Source organism: Penicillium brevicompactum (genome assembly GCF_028827555.1).
Source record: "Penicillium brevicompactum strain IBT 35665 chromosome Unknown utg000003l_segment0_segment0, whole genome shotgun sequence".
NCBI classification, from domain to species: Eukaryota; Fungi; Ascomycota; class Eurotiomycetes; order Eurotiales; family Aspergillaceae; genus Penicillium; species Penicillium brevicompactum.
In genome coordinates this window covers 4,175,895-4,203,150 of record NW_026623206.1, presented here as the reverse complement: position 1 = coordinate 4,203,150, position 27,256 = coordinate 4,175,895, and the positions used below count along the sequence as shown (strand labels likewise).

Below are 27,256 nucleotides of genomic sequence, written 5' to 3'. Positions count from 1 at the left end.
ATATACAAAAGTCCAAGCCGGCGCACCGCCCCGGGAATTGGTCACCAAGGTGGAAAAATCTCTCCAGTCGCGACCAAACGTAGTGTCAGGGCCTGCTACATATGGAAGAGGGGATCATGACGCATGCGAAAGCTATTTGAAATTCGGAATCCAGGATGATGATGTATGTTCATCAACGCGTGGCAGATGCACAGAGCTAACATCCATGGAAGTTCACCAGGAAGATCGAAGAAGTGATCGGAAGGCCCGCTTTTCTTCTCCACCAAGGCCCGGTCATCCTCCACTCGTCCATTCTTCCAATCAACTGGGGTATCAATGCCGCCCACCCGGTCCGAAATGGTGTCTCCGTCTTCCGAACCCTGTCGGGTGACCTGGAGGAGAGAGTGACAACCTTGAAGCTCTATCCGATCTCCCACCACTTATCGAGCGCCGAATTCGCACAGGAAAGGGGAACATCGAGAACTTTCAATTTGCGATCGAACGAGGTACTGTTCGTGCGAGGCGCACTCAAGATGGAGATTTCACTGCCTGCTGGGGGATTTCTTGCGTGGCAAGGATTTTCGGAGGATCCGTGGGGGATGGATCCGTCAGCCCCTGAAGCTTTTGCTTTTATGAAGATCTAGTGGGGGACTCTCGAGTTGCTTGTTGAATCTCTCGTGCTGCACAGCGCATCTCTGTCGAGAATACCTTAGCTAGGGAATATAGGCAGATTGTCCATGTAGCTTACTGGGATAGATTCCATGGATGCATTGGTAGTTGAGCCTCAGACGAGTTAGACGTTGCGCCCGATGTGCGACGCATGCAAAATCACCGTCTCGCAGCATTTCCATTGTTCGGGCTTCTTCGGACAAGGATAGAGAACACAAGGCGGGAAAGACGGGTAGCCAAAGGAGCGTAATTCCAGGTCCAAATTCACGTTCAAACCGCACCAGCCTGCGTCCATGTTGGAGAGCCTTTTTAGTGTTGTGATTGTCAGACAATCCCTCTTCTTGGATAAACGCAGCCATGGTTCCGAAGCGATGGGGCCCTGAGCATGGCGTAGGTTCATTGCGGCCAGTCCGTTGAAGCCAATCTTGCTCCCGTAATGCTAGGTTTGTCCATTGGTGGACATTATGGAGCCGCTGTATCCAGCATTGGGTGTTCTTTCCCATTCCTATCAGCTCGGTGGCCCGCCATCTTTTCCCTTGTTTCGAGTCCCCCTCTAAGATGACAGAAGTCAAGTCGAGCCCGAGAAAGCGAATGAACAAATCCAACTGTATTGACAAGTCTGTCAGCAGCCTTTCCGCGGTCGCCGGAGGCATGGTAGTTGTTGTATGTTAGCGTCAGCGCGTGCCTAGATTCGTTGGGTGGAAGCTGTCACATAGCTATCCAGAAACGGTAAAGATCAGACCGTACCGCAGGGATTCAGCTTGAGCTCTAGACACCCAGGTGGAAATTTAATGCCAGCATATCTGCCTGGTGCGTCTCCCCTGAATACAAAAGATGCAATGGTCCCTGCACCATCCATGGACCGTAATTGCTGTTCAAGCCTCAATCATATCTTGATATTGTGTTTGCAAATGCTCAAGTGGACCCTTATTCCTCGGCCAATCTCTCTGAATCTCCGCCGGCTATGTATATCTTGCGATTCCTCCAGTGCTTTGGTATCCCAAAGGTATGGAAGAAGTGCCTTCCGTTCTGATCTGGCGCATGCTGAACCTAGCCATAGAGAACAAATGTCACCACAACAGAGAACCCTTATTCACAGACAATGATGAATCTACACAGCGAACGCACCATTGTCAGTGTGCCTTCGGGTTTGGAAAACAGCATGCATTTTTCCAGGGCCGGAAAAACGGATGCTGCCCAGTCTCAAGTCGTCAAAGTGTGGTCCATCAATTACACTTTCATTGAGGGATTCAAAACACCATTCATTGATACCTTGGAAGTTGAAATGGCATTTGATGGGGTGAAGACTGTGATGAAAAACAAGACGTATACCGATGTGATTGGGATGGATGGAGGCAAGGATGCAGTGGCAGAATTTGGGCCTGTCTTTTGTAAAGGGGTTAATGAAGCAGAACAGTGTTATATTTATGGGCACTAATTTGGTATGGCTGTGCTCACTTGTCTCCTGGTATGAAATTGAAATCAGAGCCATAGGAGGGCACCTCATAAAGTCTCTGTGTATGTTAATTCCGACAATCAACTAAGAGCACCGTTGAATTGAGGCCGCAGCGAACATTAAAATGAATTCCCTTTTGCCAGTTTCTTTGTTGCTGACACGCGTGACGAATCACATTAGAGTATTATCAAGATATCGGTCTTTCCAGAGCCAGATCAGGATCCGCAGGAAGAAGATGGCTTACGGTTGGCCATATTGCCATATCGAACCCAAATTCCAAATGTTTTGGCCTTATACCGGTTTTTGCTAGCACTCTGAGGAGGGTGTTAAATCTGAACCATACCATATATGGAATTTCCCAACGCCAGAAACATTCGCCCCCTTGCAGCCTAGGCTTCTTCTTTCGACATTTCACATGAGCCATGGTTGATTGGGTATGGTGTTTACGAACCGGAATAGAAGAGCAGGCCTGCCTCCCTAGATTGCAATCACTGTTTGATGGTAATATTTATTGAGCAGTTTACAAGGACCGAAGAAATTTACTTCATCTAGATAGTATTCCTATCTGCAACCTTGATGACTGGCCGACCACAACATCAATCTCACGCTTGATCATTTCATATCGCTTGTGGTCCTGCCCCTTGTCAAATCAATCTGACCTGCCTATAAGCCGCCCTCCATTCCAGACGACTCTCCACCACTATATAGGAAATAATTCGACCCTGATTTGTGCCTCGGAGCGAACTGCGCGAGTATCCGATAGGTAGAAGCCGCCACAGAGCTTAAGGCTGTCGACTACCCATATCAAGTCTTTCTTCCGCAGAAGTGCTCTAAGAACTCGTCTGTACTCAAGTCGCGGTTCACAAACTTGGCACCTCGGCTAATATTGACGTGGTCTATCTGGTGAAAGGAGACTGGGTCTTCTGCGCCATTCCGTATACTTCCAGCCTACAGCAAGAAGTGAGTAACCTGTCCAGCCATGTGGTTGCTCACCAGAAATGGTAACATACGGTGCGAACATTCTGGTCCAGCGAACCAGATTCCACCACAATTGGCGTCCGGTTGTTTTGCTTCGGCCGTTGTCTACATTTGTGCCCAATATTTTCAACTGTCCCGTTCATGACTGATCCGCCATCAACGACAAAAGTTGACATGGAATGTATGGATGTGTTGCCTAATGAGCTTTGTAGTCAGGAGACACGTTCGGTGAAAGCATTCATGGTGGGTTCTGGAAGTACCTGGGTTGATGTTTTGTTCGCCGTTCCGGTTATTTTCGAAGCCTGGAGAAGTAGTCTATAATATCATCAGTTAGAAAATAGCTAGAAATTTGAAGGAAGAATAGCTTAGTAGAAACATGCCTTGTTCTCCTCAATTACCTGCGATTGCGCCGTTCCCTCCCCAGATAACCCTAATTCCTGATGGGAGGGTTGATCTTCTCGAAGGGCTATCTCTGCTTTCTTATATGTGAGAGTCATGATAAGAAATCTTAGAGCCAAAGGCGAGAATCTTTTGAGTAGATACTGATGAAAGTGATGAGAGGAAGATATGTGATGAAGGTGGAGATGAAAGGAGGTCGGCCGTCTCTTCTACCAATTTAACACTCACATAACTCGAGGATACACTGTAATAACACTGTTATGGAATGTTTTGTAAAATTGCGGTGTGGGCCTGCAGCGAAAGTGATAGCCACTGAGGACGCCCGGCCAACATGACCGATAGGGTAAGAGGACGAAGGCCGAAGTCCACGGGCCTTCGGGGTATCAAGGTGCCGTGGCCAATGATGGCCAAGTCATGCTCCGCCTGTCCCAAACGAAGGAGCAGTATAATCGGCTAGACACTGCCAATAGCATAAGTACCAAAGAAAAGATTTCGGCAGAGTGTAGAAGGTGAAGGAAATAGTCTGCCTAGGTCTGGCGTTCATTCCGTATGACGGCTTCAACCCTAATGATGGTGAGCCTACCACTTTGCCAGTTCATACAGGGATCGGCCACAGAATGGGCTGGTTATCATGGGCCAAGGATGTAGGCGAAGAGAAGGTTCAGACCAGAAAACTTGGGGTCGGTCCGGGTCACTTCGGAACGCCTATTTGAGGCAAGAGCGCCTATCCTTTGACCCACTGACCCCTTGCAAGTCTGGTTACTAAATGGTCTACTAGAGACTGGCGCATTTAGTGTCGTTCTCGCCAGAAGGCAGACCAACCTCACGCACAGGAATACCGATCACGCCTTCCGATCCGCGCGTGCTCTTTGGCCTGAATGCAGGACACAAATTTCTTCCTACTTGTCCAACTAAAGTTTCTTCCAGGTAACTCGACCCCGTGAGCTACCTGAAATTTCATGATCCTAACTTAAATCATTGTTGTGGCAGTATGTACCATGACGACAAACCATCAAATATCAACACAAGCTTCACGTTCATGGGAACCCCAGCAGATTACCCCTATGGCGAAGCACAGGCTCCGTTGATTGACTCGTGCTTTGCCAATGGCCCAGCAGGTGGTTATTATTGGGGATTTGGACACGCACAAAACTGGGTGACAGCACCTGCACCTTCGGCCATCACTCAACCTCGGCGGCCAAATTCCGGATATCGAGAAATAAGACCTCGACCGCCGCATATACCAGTGCCCGGAGTACCTCCAAGTGAGGCTCATAAAGAGGAACACCACACCCAACTTCGTGAATTGGGGCGAGAGATAGGGATACACTCGAAGCGCCAAAGACAGTCGGACCACGTACAGGTTCAAAGGACGACCAAAAGGGCGCGTACATCGGTATGTGAGGATGCTGACACGACCAATCAACCAGCGGTCATTGATAAAATGAGGTTTGCATGGCTGCCTTTCCGAACCGGCGTTCCTTACGATGGCTGAATGGACTTTTACAGCACAGCAAAAAAACCGCCAGCGCCGAAATACGATTCAGCCACGCAGGGCCCATACTCTCGGTCGCCGGATAAGCCTGCAAGTCAACAAGAGGGCACTGCTAAATGTCCAACACAGGCTGTTCAGGAAGCCTTGAAGCTTCAGGTTTTACAATCAATCAAGGTGTTGCGCGAGATCGCCAGGAGCTTCCGTGCATTGAATCTGGAACTTGAGACAATCGATGGTTGGATATCAGAGGTCAAAGGTGCTGACGCAACGCTCATCCCTGTTCCATCAACAACTGTGGCTCGGGTTATTGTTTCTTTCGAAAGCCTCAATCGCATTCTTATGGAATGCTTCACTGCTTCAGGCGCCATGCGAGGCTTTCTTATCAGGGATCAGGCGCTCGAGTTGTTGAGATATATACACACATATGCGGAGGAGTACCACTTATTCCAGAATAAACGGGTATATTTTGACATTGGTAGATGGATAGAAAGACTTCACCCAGGCAACCATGATGAGCAAGGCGAATGATATGATTCTCCCGGAGAGCACCAATAGTCTGTTGCTCTTTCCATACAATTTTCTACCAGCTTTTGTTTCCACATTTGAATACATTAAACATCTTCTGAGCATTCTGTTTAATGTCCCATAGTTAAGATGTTCAATGCCGTTCTGGCCGTATTGAGACATTGCCACTCTGCCTTTTCTAAACCGAGTTCTAAGACGCCGTTCCAGAGAGTTCCACCCGTTTGCTCCTCTCAGTGCCATCACTCTTTCTTGGGGGACAGAATGTATATTGTTCAGTCCAACAACCCTGGGTTCAATAGTACACTTTTAGTGTTTACTGGCTTCACCGTGATGGCCTCCAATATTGGGGATGCAGAGGTATGATTTAAAAGACTCATGTACACTTCACATCCCCAACACTGTTTTGTACATTTGATAACAGGAGTATGCTTATTGCACAGCTCCATCGTTCGCCCTTCCCATTTGTATGGTATGCGGTACACTTGATCGGATCGACTCGTTCGCGTAAGTACTCTTCTAGAATCACAAGACTATTAGCTGGTGATTTGTACAGGAAACCAGTAGTAACCTGAAAGGGTCTGCAAAGATTTTCGCTTGCGTGGCATTTGCTTCGGGTGCGATCGCTGCTCGAAAGGTGTCAGATGATGTTTTTGGCGATGCATGTGGGCTCTTTCAAAGAAACAAAACGCCTCGATTGGTTTGAGTAGATACACGTTGTTGCTGAATCCTGGGAATGTGAGGGAGGAGGCATGGGGAAAGGAGAAATGTATCACTGACTGTCTGTTTTGGGTAAGGGACAGTTGGGTCGCCTGCTCGCCACCCTACCCTGGCGCATTCAACAATCCTGCTCCCACTTGTCTCGTGCTACCATCAGTCTTCCTACCAAAAGACATAATCAATGCCTATGCTGCAAGATTTCTTTCTTTCTTTGCCTTTCCGGTAATTTGGAGCTTACTGAACCCTCCCTGACTCACAATAGATGAGGACCAGCTTCCACGCCCATAGCGCAACAATTGCTTCTCTTTTCCACCATGAAATCTACCTGATACCGAGAGACAGTTTTGGTCAGTTCTTCTTCACCTGCTAATATGCTTGAGGTTGTTCATGCGTCCACTGAAGATCCTTCACACCGGATTAATATGGACGCCCAACACGATCTCTCATCCGGCTACATAGGCCCCTCCAGTGGCTCACATGTTTATCGCCTAAAACTCCCTGAAATAGGTGACAGATTCCATGGGAATGGCTTTCAAGCCTACCACTTGTCTCCGACAAAACCGTCTAATTCCTTTTAGCAACGCCATCCGCGCCATCACTGCATCCCAGATATCGCCAGAGCCCACACTTCATTCCGAAACGACCATGATCCCGAAAGCTCCGAGAGAAAGTGACGCGCTGAGGCTTAAAGAGGTCGAAAGAATAAAATGCGACAAAAGCGCACAAAAGAGAGACGTGGTGAGTCAACACCAGATCAAACGGAGGCGGGCTTCAACATACTCGTTTTAGCTAGGGCCGAGAGACAGAAGTTGGAATCAACAAAGCGTTCAATGCTTTTAGGAACTGAAATACTGACACAGACCATAGCGATTCAGTTCAAAAGCGAACCAGCGGTCAAAGTACAAACTGCGACCTGAGCTCCACGAGGATCCCCCTCCGCACCTCATACACTTTCATCCGCGAACGACCTTTCAAGCCCGACAGGAGATTGGCCGCCTCTGTTTCCTAACCATACCTCTATATTTACTTTCACTAGTCGGTCAGCCTACCACGCCGGACTGCACTTGTTCCTTGCTTAAGAATATAGTCTGGATAGAGTAAAGCATATTGACCAAGTCGGTTCGCGAGGACAGTTTCTATCCGAATTGCAGATTATTTTGCAAGCACCCATTCACTGCAGCTGTTGAGCATTGCGCAAGGCTATATGACAAAGTGGTTGTGATTTTTGGACACCATGGCCTTGATGCGTTTGTGAGATAGATGGCAGATATTGAAAGGGTGAATCCTTGAGGGACTCTATCTGTACCAGCATGAACTGCGGAATGAGCGTAGTCATATATCGTCGTCATGAAATTGATGTTTCAAGGTTGAAATTCTTCATGGTTGGTCGACGGTCGATAGAAATACTGATCCCACGACACTCCCTTACTATGTATGTCCCACTCGTACATTCTTAGATATTTGAGGCATCCGGGTCTACATTTGTAGGATTTAACGTAAGCTCCATAACCACCATTGATTTGAGTGTTGTCCGACCAGACTAGTATTTCCTCGCTTCACGATAGGACCGGATGTCTAGTCCCAGTTGAGCCTGCATTGACCAAAATGGCATTGTGTGCTGAAAACAACATGAAAGGTTGGCATGCACGCTCGGCAGCCTCCTACGGTATTTATGAGTCTCACCTTCAATGCATATTTTCTAATACAGAAAGAGCAGGGTCAAGTACGATTAGATTTATCATTAGCTGCTTCTGCATGTCCAATAGTTAAGAGTCTCCCACTGGCTTCTGTCTGGGCCAAGATCCTGTTCAATAATATACCTTTGCCACTTGATTCATCTTGGGTCACTTCCGTCAAATAGCGCTGCCAGGCACCTTGGGTTCTAGGAACATCCATATCTCAAACCGGGATAGATCGGCGCCAGTACAGGCCCCGTTGGTCAATCGATTCCCAGCAGACAAGATAGAGATACCATTGGCCGGTGAAATTTCAGGGGTTCGATGGCTAGCTTGGTACTGTGGGAACCCTACTCCAGGACTAGCTTCCTGGGTCAAATAAATGAAGGGTATCGTTGTGCCATTTGATGTCTGATCACTTCTGCCATCTTCTACTACCCCCTCCCGATTCTGCCCTCGAGCTCTGGCTCTGTCGACGAGCATGTCGCCATCACCTACCTTGGAGTCGTTACCATTTGACATTCTCTTCCAAATAGCAGCCTACCTTGACGTCCGAGACTATATACACATCAGTCACTCGAGCCGCTCAATGTTTAGCTCCATGAAAAACACCATCATTGCACGGGCTACTGTCAAGGTGAGCAATAGCGAATGAGGAAACAGAAGTTTTCTACCCACTATAGACCAACTCACAGTGCTAAATCCTATCCAGAATACTATGCTTTATAGTAAAGAAGGACAAGCGGCTTGGGCTGGCAAGGTCGGCCATTATCAGGCCATCCAACATCGCTTTGATATTCATGAAGCGGTTGCCACTGCGTCCCCATATTCTGTTTCAGTGCTGGCTTATGCCACAGACTTCTTGTACCACCAAGGCTTTCTGTGCTATCGATTCAAAAACCAAATCCGTCTGTTGAATGTACACGATGCAGGCCAAAAAGAGCGTGTTTTGGACCTCGACCATGTGGTCCGTCGCATTATTGGAATTGAAAACATTCTCTCGGATGTGGGAGAACAAATCACCCTTCTACGGTTCAGTTCCGGGATCCTGATCCTTCTGGTCAATCAAACCAACTCAAATGAGGGTATTCTGATCGCGATAGACTTACAATCCCACCCAGGCCAGGCTCGACGGAGACGTTTGCTTCTCCAAGAACCAGTCTCCTCTTCGGATCCAATTTTTGTCCGACATACCAGACTGTATATCTGGTGCGGCACTTGTACTCCCGCCAATGGCCAAGGGGTTGCATGGCAAATATGGGGCATGGACTTTACAACGCTTCAACGCACCGAGTTTTCCGTGGAACGTGTTGTCGATGGCGGGCTCGACAAGACAATATGCTTCGAGGTCTACCAAGGACATCTTTATGTGGTATCAATTATAGACGACCGAGAGTCTTCCTTTTACCACTGGTCTTGCTACGCCCCGAACTGTGGAAGCAAGAAGAGCAACGGACGGATTTGGCGCCGTGACCATCGCGAGGGCCCTATCCATGAGATGTGGGCTGATCTCTCCATACAAGTGGATGAGAAAAATGGTCGACCTGTTATCCTCGAATGCCGCCGTGAATGGCTCGACGGTGGAAGCGAAAACCATCGTACCTACTACACTACGCCTCTTCCTACGCCAGACGAAGCCCTTGCAATGAAATCTGCAGAGGGGCTTACCCACCAGGGTGGTCTAGTTGATTCGAATGATGAGCACAGACAGTCATCGGAAAAGCGACTGGCTCGCGACTGTCACGCTGAACATGAAACAAGCGATCCTCTGGACCAACGATTCGATTTTATCCCGGCATATACTAGGTACAGTAGCTACCACTTGGCGGCGGCGACCTATATTGATCTGGTCAATGATCCCAAGTCCCAAGCTGATGGAGTGCACTTCCATCACTGCTTACGGCTGCGAACGAAATCACGAAATCGCGACCGTTCTGATGAAAGGGGCGTGGGACGATACCGTAGTCCGCTGTCAGATCCAGGGCAGTCGCAGGCAGACGGGCCTTCAGAAGGAGTCTCTGAAGGTTATTTTTACGCCCATGGTGTTTGTTTATGGCCCTCCGTGAATGCCCCCTCAAGGCTGCTTGAACTGCTGTGCCCAGATAAGTCCACCAGTCTTGTTCGGGCTGTTTGTGATGAGCGGTCGCTTATATACTCTACCTCTGCTGAAGGATTGCCACCCCATCACCATGTGCTGGTTCTCATCAGCTTCGACCCTATGATACGCCTTCCTTATCTGACCTCCCTGTGCAACCAGAAAGCGAGTACAAATTCAACCCGAAAAGTGCTTGATGCACCGCGGCCTGGTTTTCAATTTTCCCGCCCGCTCGTACACAATGCGGACGCATTTCACCTAGCTATTCGTCAAGGCTATCGACCATGATACAATTTCAGCTTCCAACTTTCATGCTCAAGGGATAAGAATGCAATCATGCTATGGTAAATTTGTGGCATATCTTCTTCGCTAGTATTACTTTGTTGGGTCTACCGGCGTGATAAAAGATGACGTCATGCCGATTACCCATTGCTCTTCGTAGCTTTGAACAGGGTCTATATTGAAATCCACTTAATCCTGCTCAGTAATGGAATAATTAGCAAGAGGGCCAGCCTTGCCGCTCGGTTGATGCCGCTGGTTGGGCTTGGTGATGGACCAGGACCGTGCAATGAGCGGATGTTCACGGAACTTTTTTACGGAGTTATAGATATGGGACCTTGCTGAATCTATGCCTTTTGGAAACAAAGAGCCAAGCCCTGTTGCCATGGGTATGTACAGATCTGGAGTGCCAAACAGTCTATGGGAATCTCGGTGGATCCAATATCAGATACTTTACTTTCAAAAATAACTCATCATATATATATAATAGTTCTGTCAACAGGGGGATAGATATGTAGGCCCATCAGGAAAGAGTTCTGTCTGGATATTTGATTGCTTTGCTCCTAGAAGGTGGACTGATCGTACACTGGTGAGAAAAATATGATTGATACTGGACGACTCAACGGTAAACCACGGAAGTCAACGAAGCCAACAGGAAACGCGAGTGTGCCACGGAGTATAGTTTTCAGTGCGTTTAGATCTGGTCGGGATGTTGAGAATATCAGTATCAATTCTTGCAGTAAGGAGGTCTTTGGAATGCTGTTGATAATATGTGCATCAGAAGCATAATAAATAGAGCCAGTTTGACGCACTTTTTGCGTCTTTCCCTCTCGCATCATTGGTTGCCTTATGCCGACTAGGTAATTAATTATAGCCGCCGTTCTTTGCACGCCCACGGTGATCGGTTCCCTTCTTTCCCTGGAAGCTAAGCCTCAAAGCTTTTCCTGTCGTCAATATATTTGCTCCAGCGCCAGTTGTTCTACAAGCTCCCTGAGCCGGAAATATGTCTTTAGAACAAAAGAAACATTTGCGACCGCTACTCCCAGCTCTGTCTTTGTCAGAGTCTTATGTTGATCCGCATCTCTCAACCAATAAGCCGCCGGCGCCAGCTACCACTCCTTTCAATCATATGGACTCACACGTCCTGCCACGCTGGCCCAAACCTGGTCAGAGCATATGGGGGGATAATCGCATTGATGCTGCACCGCTAAAGCGTGAATGCTGGGTTGAGAATGGGGCCATCCAAGCCTACTACTGTCCCCCGGTTTTTAATTGTCATACACGGATGCCGCTAGGGGACCATGTCATTCTCAGCCTCCACCACTCCCATGAAGCAGACCGTCCGCTTGAGACGGCCTCAATAATTTGTGTGCCACCACTGAATCTATTTCTGGCGAGTCGAATTGACTCAGAGCCAGTGCCCAATATGGTTGAACGGACGCCAGAGACTGATTTCTCGACAAAGCAAACTATCAACCCTGCGCTGGTCTTTCCGAGTGCATCGACAACTACACCTGAGCCCTTCAGTTGTAAAGAAAGCCACATCATGGCTTTTGAAGCCTGCCCCACACTCTCTGATGCTGGTATCTCCTTTACTCGGTTGCTTGACCCGCCGAAAGAGGACTCCGAGAAAATCGACGATACTACCATGTGTATAAGCGACCCTGCACTGCTTGACTGCCCCGTCTATCGCGAACAGCCCGGGCATGGATTGAACGCTGAGGACCCAGAATATGATGTGCACAAGCGAAAATTCAATTGCACAATCATTGGATGCAGAAGGGGTTTCAAGCGTCAGGACCACCTTGAGCGCCATATAAAAAGCCACTCAAAAGAAAAGCCCCATGTCTGTTGGGTGCCTGGATGCCACCGGGCATTCGCACGTCGTGACAACCTCAAAGCCCATTGTACGAAGACACATACGACACACGAAGGCCGCAACCGCTATGTTGCTACCCTTGACGAGACGAGTCCTTACTATGATCCAGGATTTCGAGGCCAGCTTTCATTTGATGGACTCCCGCTCAGGTTTCCAGCCCCTAGTAGCCCCGGGCCTGAAACTGAGCTTTAACAACCATGAGTTTGGGCATGAACAATATTCAAGGTCAGATTCTTCCCCATATCAAGCGAACGAAACTAAGTATCTTTAATAGACTCCCATCATCCCAACTTTTCTCCTTTCAATAAAGCTGGCGAAGACTATACGGTAAAGCACCCCGCCGCCGTAACGATCTTCAAGCTTCTCAATTCTTGTCTTTGCCTATCGGAGTGCTTTGCCTCCAAGCTGCCGAAGACCTACGACCAAGGAAGCGCAACAACAGCTTCAAGATTCAAATTATAGTATCTAGGTGGGAATAAAATCTCCTTGCAATGCAATAGTAGCCGCTGATTTGTGTGAAGGTAGACGGGGCAATCTCAACGTGGATGCTCGGTGAGGCGGCCATACGACCAACGGTGATATTTCGTTGATCGGTGACGGGGTACCAGCCCTTCACCACTATTTAATTCATTCCCAGTTTTCTCTCCCTGAGTAATTCATGCCAAGTTTGCTTTTCTCTCTGCCACATTGGAAATAATTAGCAGCATCCGGCAGTATATTTAAACCTCCAGTTAGTCTGGTACCGCCAGTTCAAACACCGTTGTCGCCTCCCGTACAGCAGCGCGGGCATCCAGTCGAACGAGATGTCGGAATTTGGTCAGAATGGTTCGTACCACTTGATGTTTCGATGGCTCTGTGCTCACAGCAGACTAGATAACCACTTCGATCTCAGCATTCACGAAATCCGGCGAGAGCCTTCTCCTATATCGGCGCCGGTTCCATCTCTTTCTGCAGATAACGAAGATGCTGGGCTGTATTTTCCAAATGTAGCTGAGCCTAGAGCCCATGAGGCCCAAGGATCGCTCTCGGTCGAATGCTTTTTCCACCGCAACTACGAGGATCAGTCGGGCTTCAGGTGGACTGGTCCGCATCCTCTCTCCATCTCCACTCTACCCGATGACCTCTTCCTTTACGTTTCGGCATATTTTCCTTCCGATGAGGTGTACTGGGTAGAGTTCCGACTCGCACGAGTTGATCAATCAACCGACGAAACGGCCGGAGAGCATCTATTCTTCCTGCCAAGGATTGAAACCACGTGGGGAACTTGCACCGGATGCGCGAGCAGATGCTGGACATGGTCTCCCAAGCTGTTTTGGAGCCACATCCCCATGTTTCCGATTGTCTTTGTGGCAGCGAATGGAGCCTCTGTCGTATTCCGGTCACTCGACCCTTTCCCCGCTAGCAACACTACCCATGATGCCATCTCTAGATCCATCATTTTGTGTAATCTTCCGGTAAGTTATAGGTGAATGCAGCGTGACTACATTCATAGTGCTTGGTGGCTTCTCTCGGGCTTTTCAATGGTAACACGTATCCAAAGTCTACTTTACACAATATTCCAAGAGATAGTCAAAAAGTTGAAACCAAGTTTGAATAGCACATTTTTCTTTTCCATGATTTCTGACTTTGATCGATATATCTGTTGACTGTCGTGTACGACATGATACCCTTCCGTTGGCAGACCCTCATGCGAGCCTTTTGATATCCATCAACACAGCCAGATCACTTCTCGAGCATTGATTCCAGTCCTTGAGAACGCCAATCAGTCGTTCTTGGGTCTGTCCCAAAGCCTGTTCAAAGGAATACAGGCGAGATAGCTGCTCGTCGGGACGATGCTGTAGCCCGTCTCGCTCTTTGCTCACTTTGGCGGTAGTTTCTCTCGAAGTTTTGTCGTTTTCGTCTGGTTTCTCACCTTCTCGGTGCTTCGGCACACAAGAGGAGCATAGACGTCGATAGAGTCCCACGGTTCGAGCCGCTTGAAAGGCGAGTTTCGGGTCATCGCGATCGAGGTCTGCTAGTGTCTCCAATGTGGATTGAAACTGCTCGATCGCCAGGGGGTTTCTTTGGGCATGCTTCCTGCTGCTACGAGAGAATGTAGTGGTCAGCCACATTATTGAATGTGTCGTCATATCTAGCTTACCATTGGGGGCTCGGGATCGGAAACAGCCTGCGGATAGGCCTCATCACTTTGGATAGGCATTTCACTTGGCTGGCAGTCTGGCATATCTTGGTCCGGTAGTTGTTCTGGGGCATCCATCATTTTCACTTGCAAATATTTAGCGTCCAAAAGTATACATTCTACCTGGCACTGGTCTCTCTTATAGCCTGTCCAGCATCAAACAGTTAGTTCAACGCTGTTGCGAGGGTGGCAGCAATTGTTCAAGGTGACTCAATGACCCAATACATGTTGAAGACATCGTTGAACATCTATCTGCAACTATGAATCTGGATCGAATACTTGCTTTGGTCGATTCGTATATTCTTCGTAGTAACTTCTCCTAACCATTCGGCGAGAAATCTGAGGGACCAAAAAGAAGCCCGAAGGAAAACTGCTCCCTTGGTTCCATGGTGACCGTGGTGACAATGAAAACTGGTCGATGTCATTACCAGCGTCCTCATCTTGCCACTGTTGAACAACAAGAGACTCACGAATGGCACGGCTGTTGAAGGGAACATACTGTGAATGTGTTTTCCGACCATGCCTACTTTTTTGCGGCCTCTTCGCACTACCTAGCAACCTCATCTACGAAGAGACTGCCTCTTGTGCTACGCCAACTTGACCGCAGGCCATTTTGTAATGCTTTGAGGTGTGGTCGTTGAGTCAACGTTGGGCCCTCCAGTCGGTCAACGTTTCTTCACAATAACGTATCTTCTCGGTCAACCGCCAGGATGTGATTTGAATGAGTCGTTAAAGCCAGTCGAATCGAATTCAGGTATCTCGACAGGCCTCATTTTACTAGCCATCTGCGCAACTGTGCTTGAAAGTTTGACACCAACCAGAAGCATGCAAGTGACAAACGAGAAGTCTAAAGATTCGTCTTCTGCCCACGGGCTTCCGCACAACAAGACAACTGCACGACCAAGGCGGACTAAGTTCATTCTAAGTAGGTTGGCCGCGGGCATCTTCTGTACTAAGAAAGATAGAGTACATCGTGGATCTAAGAGTCAATATCATTTTATTGTATATAAATCTTGTATTTATATCTATGTATGGGCGGTTTCAGGCTTGGGGGTAGCCTATGGGCCCAAAAAGCAATATGGCGAGGTCTAATTGGGACTCTAACTCTCATACCACACGAGTCAAGTTTCCGCGTGCATAAAATTGAAGGGCTGTACTCCTTCCACGTATTGAGGTGAATGATTGCCATGATAAGGTTCGCCTGTGGCATGGTGAAGCATTTCAGAGGGCCGTTCGTCGAGGAGAAGGGATCGGTCAATTTGTGGGGCATCAAGGCACCTCGGACGTATCAAGTTACGTATTCTTTGGACCAATCAGCTCAATTTCCCAGGGGGTTCACAATGGTATCAAAAGCTCTGTCTCTTATTACATGGATTTCAGCCCTTTTTGTAAGGTTCTGTAATCACATGATTTAGCTAGTAATATACATGATGCAAATTATGCAAACTATGGATTCCAGCTGTTCTGGTCCGTGGCAGGACGCCTGCGCGTGTTGTATCGCGTCCCGCACAACATCCTAACTTTACACAACCGTCACGTGTCGTGATATCGGACCGTGAATCATCCGTAATTGTGGCAACCAATTGAAATCGACTTCAGCATGTCTTTCTCTCTACCACATTAGAGGGGTAAATGGCTACGATGCATCCGGAGTAACCATTTACCGGCTCCCTTCTCCGGCAAGGGACCTCCTCGCGATTCGTTTCACCGCGAGATCATGTATCAATTTTTGTCCCTCTCCCTTATTGCAACTTGAATGAGCATATAGTCCCCCGCTCAGCGTCCGATATCCCATATTCTAAAATGGCATTCCTTGAAGAATAGTCTCTTTGCGACTTAATGATTGACTTCGAGTGGCTGGCTCTGGACAGCTTCCTAGCTCAATAAATTGCTAACAACTCAAACAAAAGATGGTCTTAGTAGAGCCTCGGAAGATGCAGCTCGCTCAATGACTAGTATTGCGAACCTGGCATCGGCCTTTGTGATCGGGACAAAATAATTTCCTACCCCGACACTGTATAATTTCGAGACTTTGCTGCAGTGGAAATTCGAGGGACTGAATGTTGATGTACAAATTGTAGCTCTGACTAGTTCGTGTTCATGGACGGAATGTTTTCCTTATATATATATTGTGCTGGCCAGGTTCCGCAATCTCGCGTTCCGGAAGATGGACCATACGAAACGGCTTGGTCTTCTTGGATTAGGAAAGTCGCTAATCGAAATAGAGTGGCTCCGAAACAGAAAGCTGCATGCTGATCATTGTATCGTTTAGCATGGGTGACTTGCAAAGAAAACTACTGCACATTGGGATGTTCCATTCGCAGAACCCTCTGCTCAAACTCCTGTAAATATATTATTATTATAATAATGTAACTATGAAAATAAAAATATATTAATAATTATTATATATTAATTATTTTTTTATAGCTAACTCTACTAAACTATTTTCTATAATACTTACTACAGGTACTATAATAAAGAAGTGTGCAAAGTATAACACAGTTGATATTTGTCCAAATTCAATAAATGGTGTTTCAACGTGTTTTGAACCAATTTGCATTAATACTAAGAAATTAGCTACAAATATAAAGAATGCTATTTTACTTAAAGGTCTAAATTGTACTCCTCTTAATTTAGATAAATCAGTTAATGGCATAGCCATTAAAGCTAAAATTGCAGCAAACATAGCTATAACACCTAATAATTTATTAGGTATAGATCTTAATATAGCATAGAATGGTAATAAGTATCATTCTGGTACAATAGCAGGTGGAGTTTGCATAGGATTAGCTACAACATAATTTTCACTATCTCCTAATGCATTAGGCATAAAGAAAACAAATATAGATAATACTATAAAGAATAAAAAGATAGTAATTAAATCTTTAAATAAAAAGTAAGGTGCAAAAGGTAATCTATCATAATTAGCTGATATACCTAAAGGATTACCTGATCCTACAACATCGTGGTAAGCTATTAAGTGCATTAATACTAATGCAGCTAATACGAATGGTAATAAGAAGTGTAATGCAAAGAATCTATTTAATGTTGCATTATTAACTGAAAAACCACCTCATATAAATTCAACTATATCTTGACCTATTCAAGGTATAGCACTCATTAAGTTAGTAATAACTGTAGCTCCTCATAAACTCATTTGACCATATGGTAAAACATAACCTAAGAAAGCTGTAGCCATCATTACTATAAGTATCACTGTACCTATAGCTCATGTTAAAGTTCTAGGTGATTTATATGATCCATAGTATAAACCTCTACCTATATGTAGATAAACTAAAAAGAAGAAAGCTGAAGCTGTATTAGCGTGTAAATAACGTATTAATCATCCATTGTTTACATCTCTCATAATATGTTCTACTGAATTAAATGCTTCAGCTACACTAGGTGTATAGTGCATAGCTAATGTAACTCCTGTTACAATTTGTATTATTAAACATAATGCTAATAATGATCCAAAGTTTCATAAATAACTTATATTTGCTGGTGTTGGTGCGTCGATTAAGTAAGAATTTACTAATCTTAATAAAGGATGACTTTTAATTATTCTCATTTATTATTATATATATTTATATATTATTACATTTTATATTTTATTACGTTATGTTTTAATATAAATAAATAAATATAAATAAATATATTTATTTATATTAAATTGTTCTATTTAATTTTTTGTTATCTTAACAGATAGCTAAGAGAGAAATTTGAATTCTCATTATAAATTATATATTATAGTTTTTACCTTTAAACTACCTTAGCTAATAATTATATTATATATATATATATATATATAAATATATCATTTTAATTTAGTAAGTAATTAAGTTTTATTATTAATATTTAATTATATAAAAAGATATAACTTAGTTATAATTTACTTATATATTAAACTATAACCATTTCAAGATTTAATATTAAAATTAAAAACTTGTCTACTTTCTATTTTTAATGCGTTTTTACCTAATTCAAATACAAAACCTAAAGTTAATATAACAAAAAATACTAACATTATTAATAAACCATATATACCGTTAGTGTAAGCACTAACTACATAAGGATATACTAATAAAATTTCTAAATCAAATAATAAAAATAATAAAGCAAATATAAAGAAAGAAATACTAAATTGTGTTCTATTTTGACCTAAAAAAGAATGAAAACCACATTCAAAGGCACTATCTTTTTCTTGGTATGGATTATGAGGTGAAAGTATTAAATTAACTAATAATAATATTATACCTAATACTGGTATTAAAAATAAAAAAAAAAGTTGTTGTCATATTTAAAGGTTTAAAATTTTTTATATATAAGTTTTATATTTAGATTTAGTTACTAAAGTTTAAGTTAAAATTAATAATAAAACTTAATTACTTACTAAATAAAAATAAAATATATATATATAAGATTTACATTAAAAATTTAAATATATCAATTCTATTTAATTTTTGTTATTTTAACAAATTAGCTAAGAGAAAGAATCGAACTTTCATTATAAATTATATATTATAGTTTTTACCTATAAACTATCTTAGCATATAAATATATATATATATATATTTATAGACTTCGGCACAACCCACTCTAACCCGGACCCAACCCAACCCAACCCAACCCAAAATGGGTTTTGGGTCCATTGCTTCGACCCAACGATGGGTTTTGGGTTATAGCTCATAACCCAAAACCCATTGGGTAACCCATTGGGGCCCCAATATAGTGTAAACCAGACAAACAGACTTCTAGCGTATAACTGCATAATTAATGCATTTTTTGCTTGTAATATTGAGTATTTTACTTACAGCGCTCTTCTAGAAAAAATGGAGAATAAATCAAATAATTGAACCAGGATGTATTTCTCTAATATTGCTCAAAATCATCATCTGCCCTGCTCTTACGCTTCCTCCCTGAGGCCCGTCTCTGAGTTGCAGTCTCTGGTAACTCTGGCTCTGTCACCTCTATATCTATATCTATTAAATGAGGAGATGTCTCTCGCAGTCTATTATCTACTCCTTCTTCCTCTTCATTATCACTAATCAGGTCAAGCTCAGCATCCTCTATATATTCATCGTTCTGCTCCTTCGCTGACTCAATCTCAGCTAGTGTAAAGAACTGCTCAAGCTGCTTTGCCTCAGCATCCTTAATATTGAATCTTGTTGCACATAGAAACAACATAAGCTCCTCGATTGTTTCGGACTTCAGACGACCACGGCGGTAGTGACAAACATCCCGAGCAGTATTGAAGAGCCGTTCGACACCAGCACCAGTTGCTGGAATAGAGAGAATATCGCGAGCAAGTAACGCGATCGCAGGGAAACGAGATTGGTTCTCACGCCAGAATTGAAGAGGTTCAATATCAATTAGATCTAGTAGTATAAATATATTAGTATTATCCTATATAGGGAAGAAATAGATCATAAACATACCACTATCGAGATATTGAGTCATCTCATCACCAGCTGGTTTTGCGGATATCTTGTTACTCTTTAGCATCATGTTCAGTCTAGAACTAGATGATGCTATTGTTGGAGTATTAGTCGATCCTTGATTTATTGTAAGGCGCTCTTGATACGGAATCAATAATTCCTGGAATGATTTCCGGTAGGTATCACGCCAGTGAGGCTCCCAATTATCAGATTGAAAGAACTGAAATCTGCTGTCAGGTGCCAGCATTGTCCCAACTGCATAGATATGTCCTTTGAGATTGTCGGTTTGAGAGTAGTACTCATCAAGTTTCAAGCGACCAGCTATGAGTGCTTTGAGCATGTCTGATTTCCATGGAACACGCTTGCGTTTAAGCAGCGCCTCTGCTTCAAAAAAGTGATCAAAGAGGGCATTGTAAATCTTAAAGACAAGATGTGTGGTGACCTCCTTTGTCTTCGAGAGCTCTGTTGTGTAGTCAAAGAATGGCCGAGTGATTTGTAGAAGATAGTCAATTTGACGCCATTCTTGAGTATCAAGCAACATCTCCTCACAGTCATACTCCTCACAGAAGGGCTGGAAGAAACTACGTAGTCTCTTTGCACGACGAAGCATCAAGAAGGTAGAATTCCACCGAGTCCTTACGTCCTGGATTGGAACAAGCTGGGATCCCTTTTCTTGAAGTCGGAGAAAGGCCGCCTGGCGTTGCGGACTTGCATGGATATACACAGCAAGATAACGGACCTTGTTTAAGGTGTATGAGATCCTCTGTGTCTGGTGCTGAGCATTTGCCTTTGCTGCAGATGACTTCTGGTCAGTCCACTTTGTTTCTGCATTCTCATTTAGAGGGATGGCCTTTAAACGATCAAGGAGCTGGTTCAAACAAAGCTGGATAACATGGGCAAGACAGGGTATTCGGATTACTGTCACATCGCTAGAGAGCGCCTGCTGAATAGCCTCAACCATTGTCTTGTTGTTGGTTGCATTATCAGTTGTGACTCCAAATACCCGATCCTGGATCTTGTGCTCAACTAGAGTTTCAAGGAGTACACCACTTAAATTTAAACCGGTATGGGAGCCATAAAGTGGTTTAAATCCAAGTAGAACCTCTTGGTATACCCAGTTACTGTCAACAAAATAGCCAGTGATAGCCATGAACGCCTGGTTATATGGAGAAGTCCAGCAATCTAATGCGATCGAGATTTTTGCGTCGTTGGGTAGTGTTTGGAGGATAGATTTCTGTCGTTCTATGATCATATCACGTAAACGACGACGTATTGTGGTAGCAGAGGGTATCGGAGGGAGAGATGGTGCAGAGCGGGCTAATCGGAATAGCTTGTGAAATGTTGGATGTTCGATGAGGTGGAATGGAAGTCGATTGAGGGTGAGAAATTGGAGAAGATGCTCTTCCCATGCCGATTGTGAAAAAGGAGCCTCTGGTAAGCCGTGATCCTATGTATCCAGGAGTGTTAGGGAAATCGGATAACTAAATAAAGAGGTAAGGAGATACTACTTTTTGAAGGAACTGGGTAATTTCTCCTTTACCTCCCTGTTGAGCTTTGCGACAGCCTGCTGTCTTTAAATGCTTCAACATTGTTGATGTACCATGATAGCCCTTTCCGCTAGGTGATGGAGAATGGGGATGCTCTAGGATCTTTGAGCAGCGCTTACACATCACCTTTGGCGCACCATCTTTGGTATAGGCAACTTGGTCGAAGTTGCTCCATATGTTTGAATTGCGATTTGAATCCCAGGAAATCTTGCTTTTCTGCCCATAGTCGGTTTGTAGCCACCACTCAACCCATTCTTCATATGCCATATTGTCATAAAGCACATATGCCTTTCTCCGATCGGGGCCAACGCGAGTAAGAGAGTGTGGAATTGGTAGAAGGTTGGAGGGCCGAAGGAAGTCAGTATCAATAGCATCAAAAGGCTCAATTGTGAGCTGGCTACCAGATGGGGTTGGAACTCGAGAAGAGGGTATAAGATAGCTAAGGTTATCTGTATCCGCATCGTAAAGAGTAGGTAAAAAGTCAGAATGCTGGCTTTGGGACATTGCGACCGAAAAGGGGAATACTATAGAGGTAAGGGGGAAAGGCAGAGAGAGTATATACTTACAAGAGAAGGGTATATGAACAGTAAACACCTTAGTCCTATAGTAAAGTAGATAGATCAAAAGGTATAAGCTATAATGTTGTTTGATTGGCTATATAAGCTCTATTTAAATGGGTCTAACCCAAGAGAACCCAACAGGACCCAACAGGACCCATCAAAACCCAAGAGAACCCATTCATAACCCATCGAAACCCAAGAGAACCCATTCATAACCCATTAAAACCCAAGAGGACCCATTCATAACCCACTCCCCCAGAAGATCCCTCAAAAATGTTTCATTTACCCTCCCAGAAGAACTTTTCTAACCGCGGTCAGAGATAATAATATATACACCTACACCCCCTAGAAGGGCTTTTCTGACCGCGGTCAGAAATAATGACATATACACCTACCTCCCAGAAGTGATTTTCTGACCGCGGTCAGAAAATATAATTCGGAGCACATATAATAAGTTAAATATAAGAGAAGAGAAATATAGCTTTAATATAATATCAATTGTATATAAAATCAAATAAGAATAAGATATTTCTATTTACATTCATAGTTATCCTATAATATATACATACTCCCCTCTACCACAAATATATATTTTCAACAGTCCACAGTCAATAAATGCTTAAATTAATAGAACACCACTATACTACGATTAATGTGAATTTTTATCAGTAATCAATATAATACAAAGCCTATTAGCTTCAAATTCAGGGTAATTACATAAATTTTCCAACTTAATATTGTGATAATGTAGCAATATTTGATGAACAAACCAGAACAGCTGTAAAAAACAGTAATTTATTTGAATGACTTAGCATTGTTATGAACGCCAAGACCTATCTTTTATGCAAAAATGGGTTCAAATGGGTTATTATTGGGTTATTGGGTTTAACCCATTGGGTTTTGGGTTGGGTTGGGTTATAGAGGGCGGAACCCAAAACCCAATGGGTTGGGTTTTGGGTCGGAGACTCCGACCCAAAATGGGTTCTGCCGAAGTCTATATATTTATATTTGTTATAACCATTTAAATTACTTTAGTTTATAATTAATAATATAATAATAATTATTTAATTAAATACCAGTAGGTACAAATAATACTATAGCTAATAAATTAGACATATGTAATCATTCATTAGGCATAAGCATAAATAAAAGTATAATTAAAGTTAATATTGAAATAGTTATAGATAAAGAACTAGATAAAGCAAATTTAGAGTCAAAATATATTTTATTAACTACCTTATTATTTTTTAAAATAAGAGCAGGTATTCTTAAATCTTTTAAACTACTAAAATAAGTATATGTTGGGACGGTTAGCGGGGCGCCAGATCCGGCTCTCATTGAACCGCCGTCCTGCCGCTCCCGACCGCCTGCCCGACTCCACCTTTCCCCTTCCCTGTCGGGTATGGCGCGCACACACTGGCCCCATTTCAGGACTAGTGTCGTCCCTGGCCGCTTTTACCGCCCCGGTGTCACTGCCCTCCATCTATAAAAACCCGACGTCCCTGCCCCCGAAACTTCGACGCACTTTCACTTCAGTTTCCCCCTCCCCCTCTCTTTTGTCGCCCCCATGGACCCGCTGCAACGCTGTTTCACTAGTCAAAAGCACAGCCCCTTTTCATTCCATCGCGGATGCCGCTCCATCCGCCACTCAGCCCGTTCTGGCCAGTGGTGACACCATGGGATTCATGCCCTCAGTGCTACGGTGTTTGAGATGACAGCCAATTTGATCATTATCTTCGGCTTCGGCAAACGTGATCGTGGCCGATTACACAATATGGTTTTCAGCCAACTCGTTTTAGGGATCTTTGTTGTCGACTTGTCTCGTTCTCCTGAGTACAGACTCAATTGAGTCAACCAAGGATACATCTCGAGCGTTCCATATTTTGCACGCACCTTCCTCTGATTTCAGCTCGGGCCGCAGGGTTACATTCCACGGCATCCACTCATGCAAATTGTCCTTGAACAGCTCGCCCTCGAGCGCCTTGCTTAGGTTCATTATCATCATCGGTGCTCCGTTCTTTCTCCCTCGGTGGATATGCATTTGGAGCAAACCGTTGGTGCGAACCAATGGCGAAAATACCGCACCTTCTTATCACGCTGACTGGCGTTTTTGAGCTTAATATTTATTATGATTACGAAGCCTCGCTCATTATCGAACAGCCGCTCCGCGAATGGACTCCCAAGGATGGATGATTGTGGATATTATCAACCGGGATGTAGGCAACTCCGATGGAAAGGTATACTTGGTGATCTGCAATTTCCCATCCCTGCAGCTGTGTGATTTCTTTGCTCTCCCCCCACCGGATGGGCCCAGATTGGACGAGGCGGCCATACGCCTCCTTTGCCCATGGGAGGAGGAGGAGGGTTGCTTTCTCTGCTCACAAAATATAAAAGGCCTCAATTCCCTACCTTTATCACAAGATCAAAGTCCATGTCCCCATTTCCTGCCTCAATTCCCTACATTTATCACAAGATCAAAGTCCATGTCCCCATTTCATTCCCCTTCTCCTACTACTACTACTACCTGCCCAGTTCCCTCCTCATCTTGCGTTCATCACCAGTCCTCCCAATCCCCAATTCCCAATTCCCATATCCCCACTCCCATTGCCAGGTTTGGTCTGTTACGTTCTTTCCCCTTATGTCGAACTCTAGGTTTCTGCTTGACAATTTTCGTCCATGGAATCCCACCCAAGACAATCCACAGCAATTGCCCGAACCTGCTGAAATTTGCCGCTACCCGAGCCCTGTCTCGATCACGGCCACTCTTCCTTCCTCTACGATATCTCGTGATATTGCCTCGAAGGTCTTGACGGGTAACCCCGGAGAAACCCAGCGACATCCCCTTCCTGCCCGCCCACCGGTGGAGGTGTGCTTGAATGATGAATCCCAGTCATGTTCGCCTCCAACCCGTTGTGGAATAGAAGTTACGCAGCGAAATGTTCCTACCGAGGAGAATCTTCAGGCTTCCGAACCTGAGTGCCCTGCCCAGACTCAAGAAACTCGAGACACCATTAACATCGATCCTGAAATCTTGCACGACAATTCTTGTGCTGATGCTGGACATATCGCCAAAACTGGAACCTACCAAAATATCGCATCCACAGTCACATATTCCTCGTCAGAATCACCCTTCACCAATACAAATCGACCTCCACGATCAAACCAACAAGACTCAGATCACACGGGGACTTCCAATCGACAAGTTCCTATGGTGACGAAACGCTCGTATACTCGGAAGAAAAGTACAGGACGTGGTCCCGGTCGGCCTCCCAAAAAAAGAAACAGTGTTCTCAAAAATGTTTCTTTTTCTTCGGTCCGTTCTCAATTCTCGGCTATGTCGGTCGAAGATCGATTACAATTCCTGTCCTGGCTGTTCGAAGGTGCTTTGCCGCACTGTGTTTCAACCTCTACGAGCGCGAGTACCGCAGCTGCATCAAACTGCGGTACATCTCTTGGTACAGATACAATGCATGATTATGCCCTCTGGGACTCCAACGCCGAGCCCACTGACGTGCAAAAGTCACCGTCTCACCATCTGATGATGTTAGAACCGTATCACGGAAGATCGTCGCGTGAAGAAGACATATCAGGAGAGATTGAATCTGATGATCAGGCCGAATATGAGATCGAAAGGATCCTTGAACATAGGAAAGGGGCGCGGGGGTCTCTCTCATATCTTGTGAAATGGAAAGGCTATGAAGACGTGGAGGCCACTTGGGAACCGCATGATTCCGTACAAGATACGGCTGCATTAGATAACTACGAGCTACACTTGGCTACCACTACCTAGAGAACATCCTATATAATCATCATGCAGCTAGCGCACACGGCGAAGACACTAGAATGGGACCGAAAGGATTACCCCCTCCCTCTACGAGATAAACTATGTACATGTTCATAAAAACATCTATCTATCAAGACTTGCTATCCGAGATATCATTCTGCTGATATATCGAGATGGAAAAATCATACTGTTCGCTTCAATATCGCTGTATGAAAAATATCGAAGGAACTGAACACAGTCGAAGGTTTGTGACAACTATGTTTCAATAACCCAAAGGCAACCTGTGAAATGCCGCAATTGGTCCACCCTCACATGCTTTGTTTCTTTCGAAAATTTCACCTATGTATCGGATTTCCTCTGCCACTTCTTGGCCTTCCCTTTCCGCTTTAGTGCTCAGTGCTTGCCGCTTTTTGCTCACTGAGTACAACTGAGCACGCCCCGGAGCATTATATAATCATCAAGCTCGCTCACTGAGCATCACCTGATCGTTACATAAGCTGGATGACTCGCTCACTGAGCGAGTCCTGAGCGCTCTGATTTGCTCACTGAGCATCACCTGAGCAGCCTGATCCACTTACTGAGCACGACCTGAGCAAAACGCGGGAGCAGCTAAGTCACCAGCTCACCTCAATAAAATTCACCACGCTAGCCCCATCCAAATGCAGTTGTTCACCAGAACTCTTGACCGTTGTCCCCTCAACGAAAGGCTGGCGTCATCAATTTGTCGGTCGATCCTGGTTGTTTCTCCTCCAGCTGGGAGGCAAATTGATAGTGGGACCACATTTGTTGGATTTACTATTCTGCAGCTATGCCACACTATTCAACTCGCCGAGCCTTGCATCCACGACACCGTCTCTGCATAGTTGCGGAAAATATACAACCCTCAATTTTTGGTCCTACAATATCTAGGATTATCTTTGAAAACCCCAATTGGATAGTTTGTAAACTTGGATTTCTGTTTTGTTCGTATTTTGTTTCGCTTGAATAACAACTAAATTATCACTCTTGTGTTACGGACATGCAGTCACCAATCAGTTGCGGGGAACGCAACCTGACAATGGGCCATCGAGCGCCAATCAGTTTTACGTCAGCCACAGTCACGTGGACCAAGACCAGAAAGTCGTGGTCTTTCCGTCGTACCCTTCCGATATACCATAACGGGAAGATCAGTGGAACGCGTTCGACGCCACAAGAACGACAGGTTCCTGCGACACCACGGTTCCTGCGGTTGGACTTGTCGCAGGAAGCACCACATCGCAAGGCAGGTTCTATCGCGAGAACGCCTTGTCAGCACACGTGACCAAACACATCCTACGATAGGATCTGACGCAGGGTACTATAGTTCCTGGGAGCAGCCCAGAGCTACACGTGACCCATCCCATCGTAGGACAGGACCCATCCCAGGATAGGACCCATCCTACGAGAGGATAGGAGGAACTTAGATATATAAGGACACTCACTCATGTATCTAGTTTAGTTCTTCGTCTTCAATCATACATTGTTACTTGTGATTACCTTTGGAACTTCAGAGACTCGATTACTTGATTATAACTTGACAACCACTACGAATCGACCAACACCTCGGTGTAGATCTATTCGGC

General features: G+C 44.9%; 1 protein-coding gene across 1 annotated transcript; it reads left to right on the top strand.

The window, feature by feature from the left end:
- Positions 1-24,509: 24,509 nt before the first annotated feature.
- On the top strand, positions 24,510-25,661 carry N7506_005391 (chromo domain-containing protein; the record flags this gene model as incomplete). The annotated part of the gene is made up of 1 exon (XM_056954685.1): positions 24,510-25,661. The coding sequence occupies one exon, from the start codon at positions 24,510-24,512 to the stop codon at positions 25,659-25,661; it is 1,152 nt and encodes a 383-aa protein (XP_056813574.1).
- Between the last annotated feature and the right edge of the window lie 1,595 nt (positions 25,662-27,256).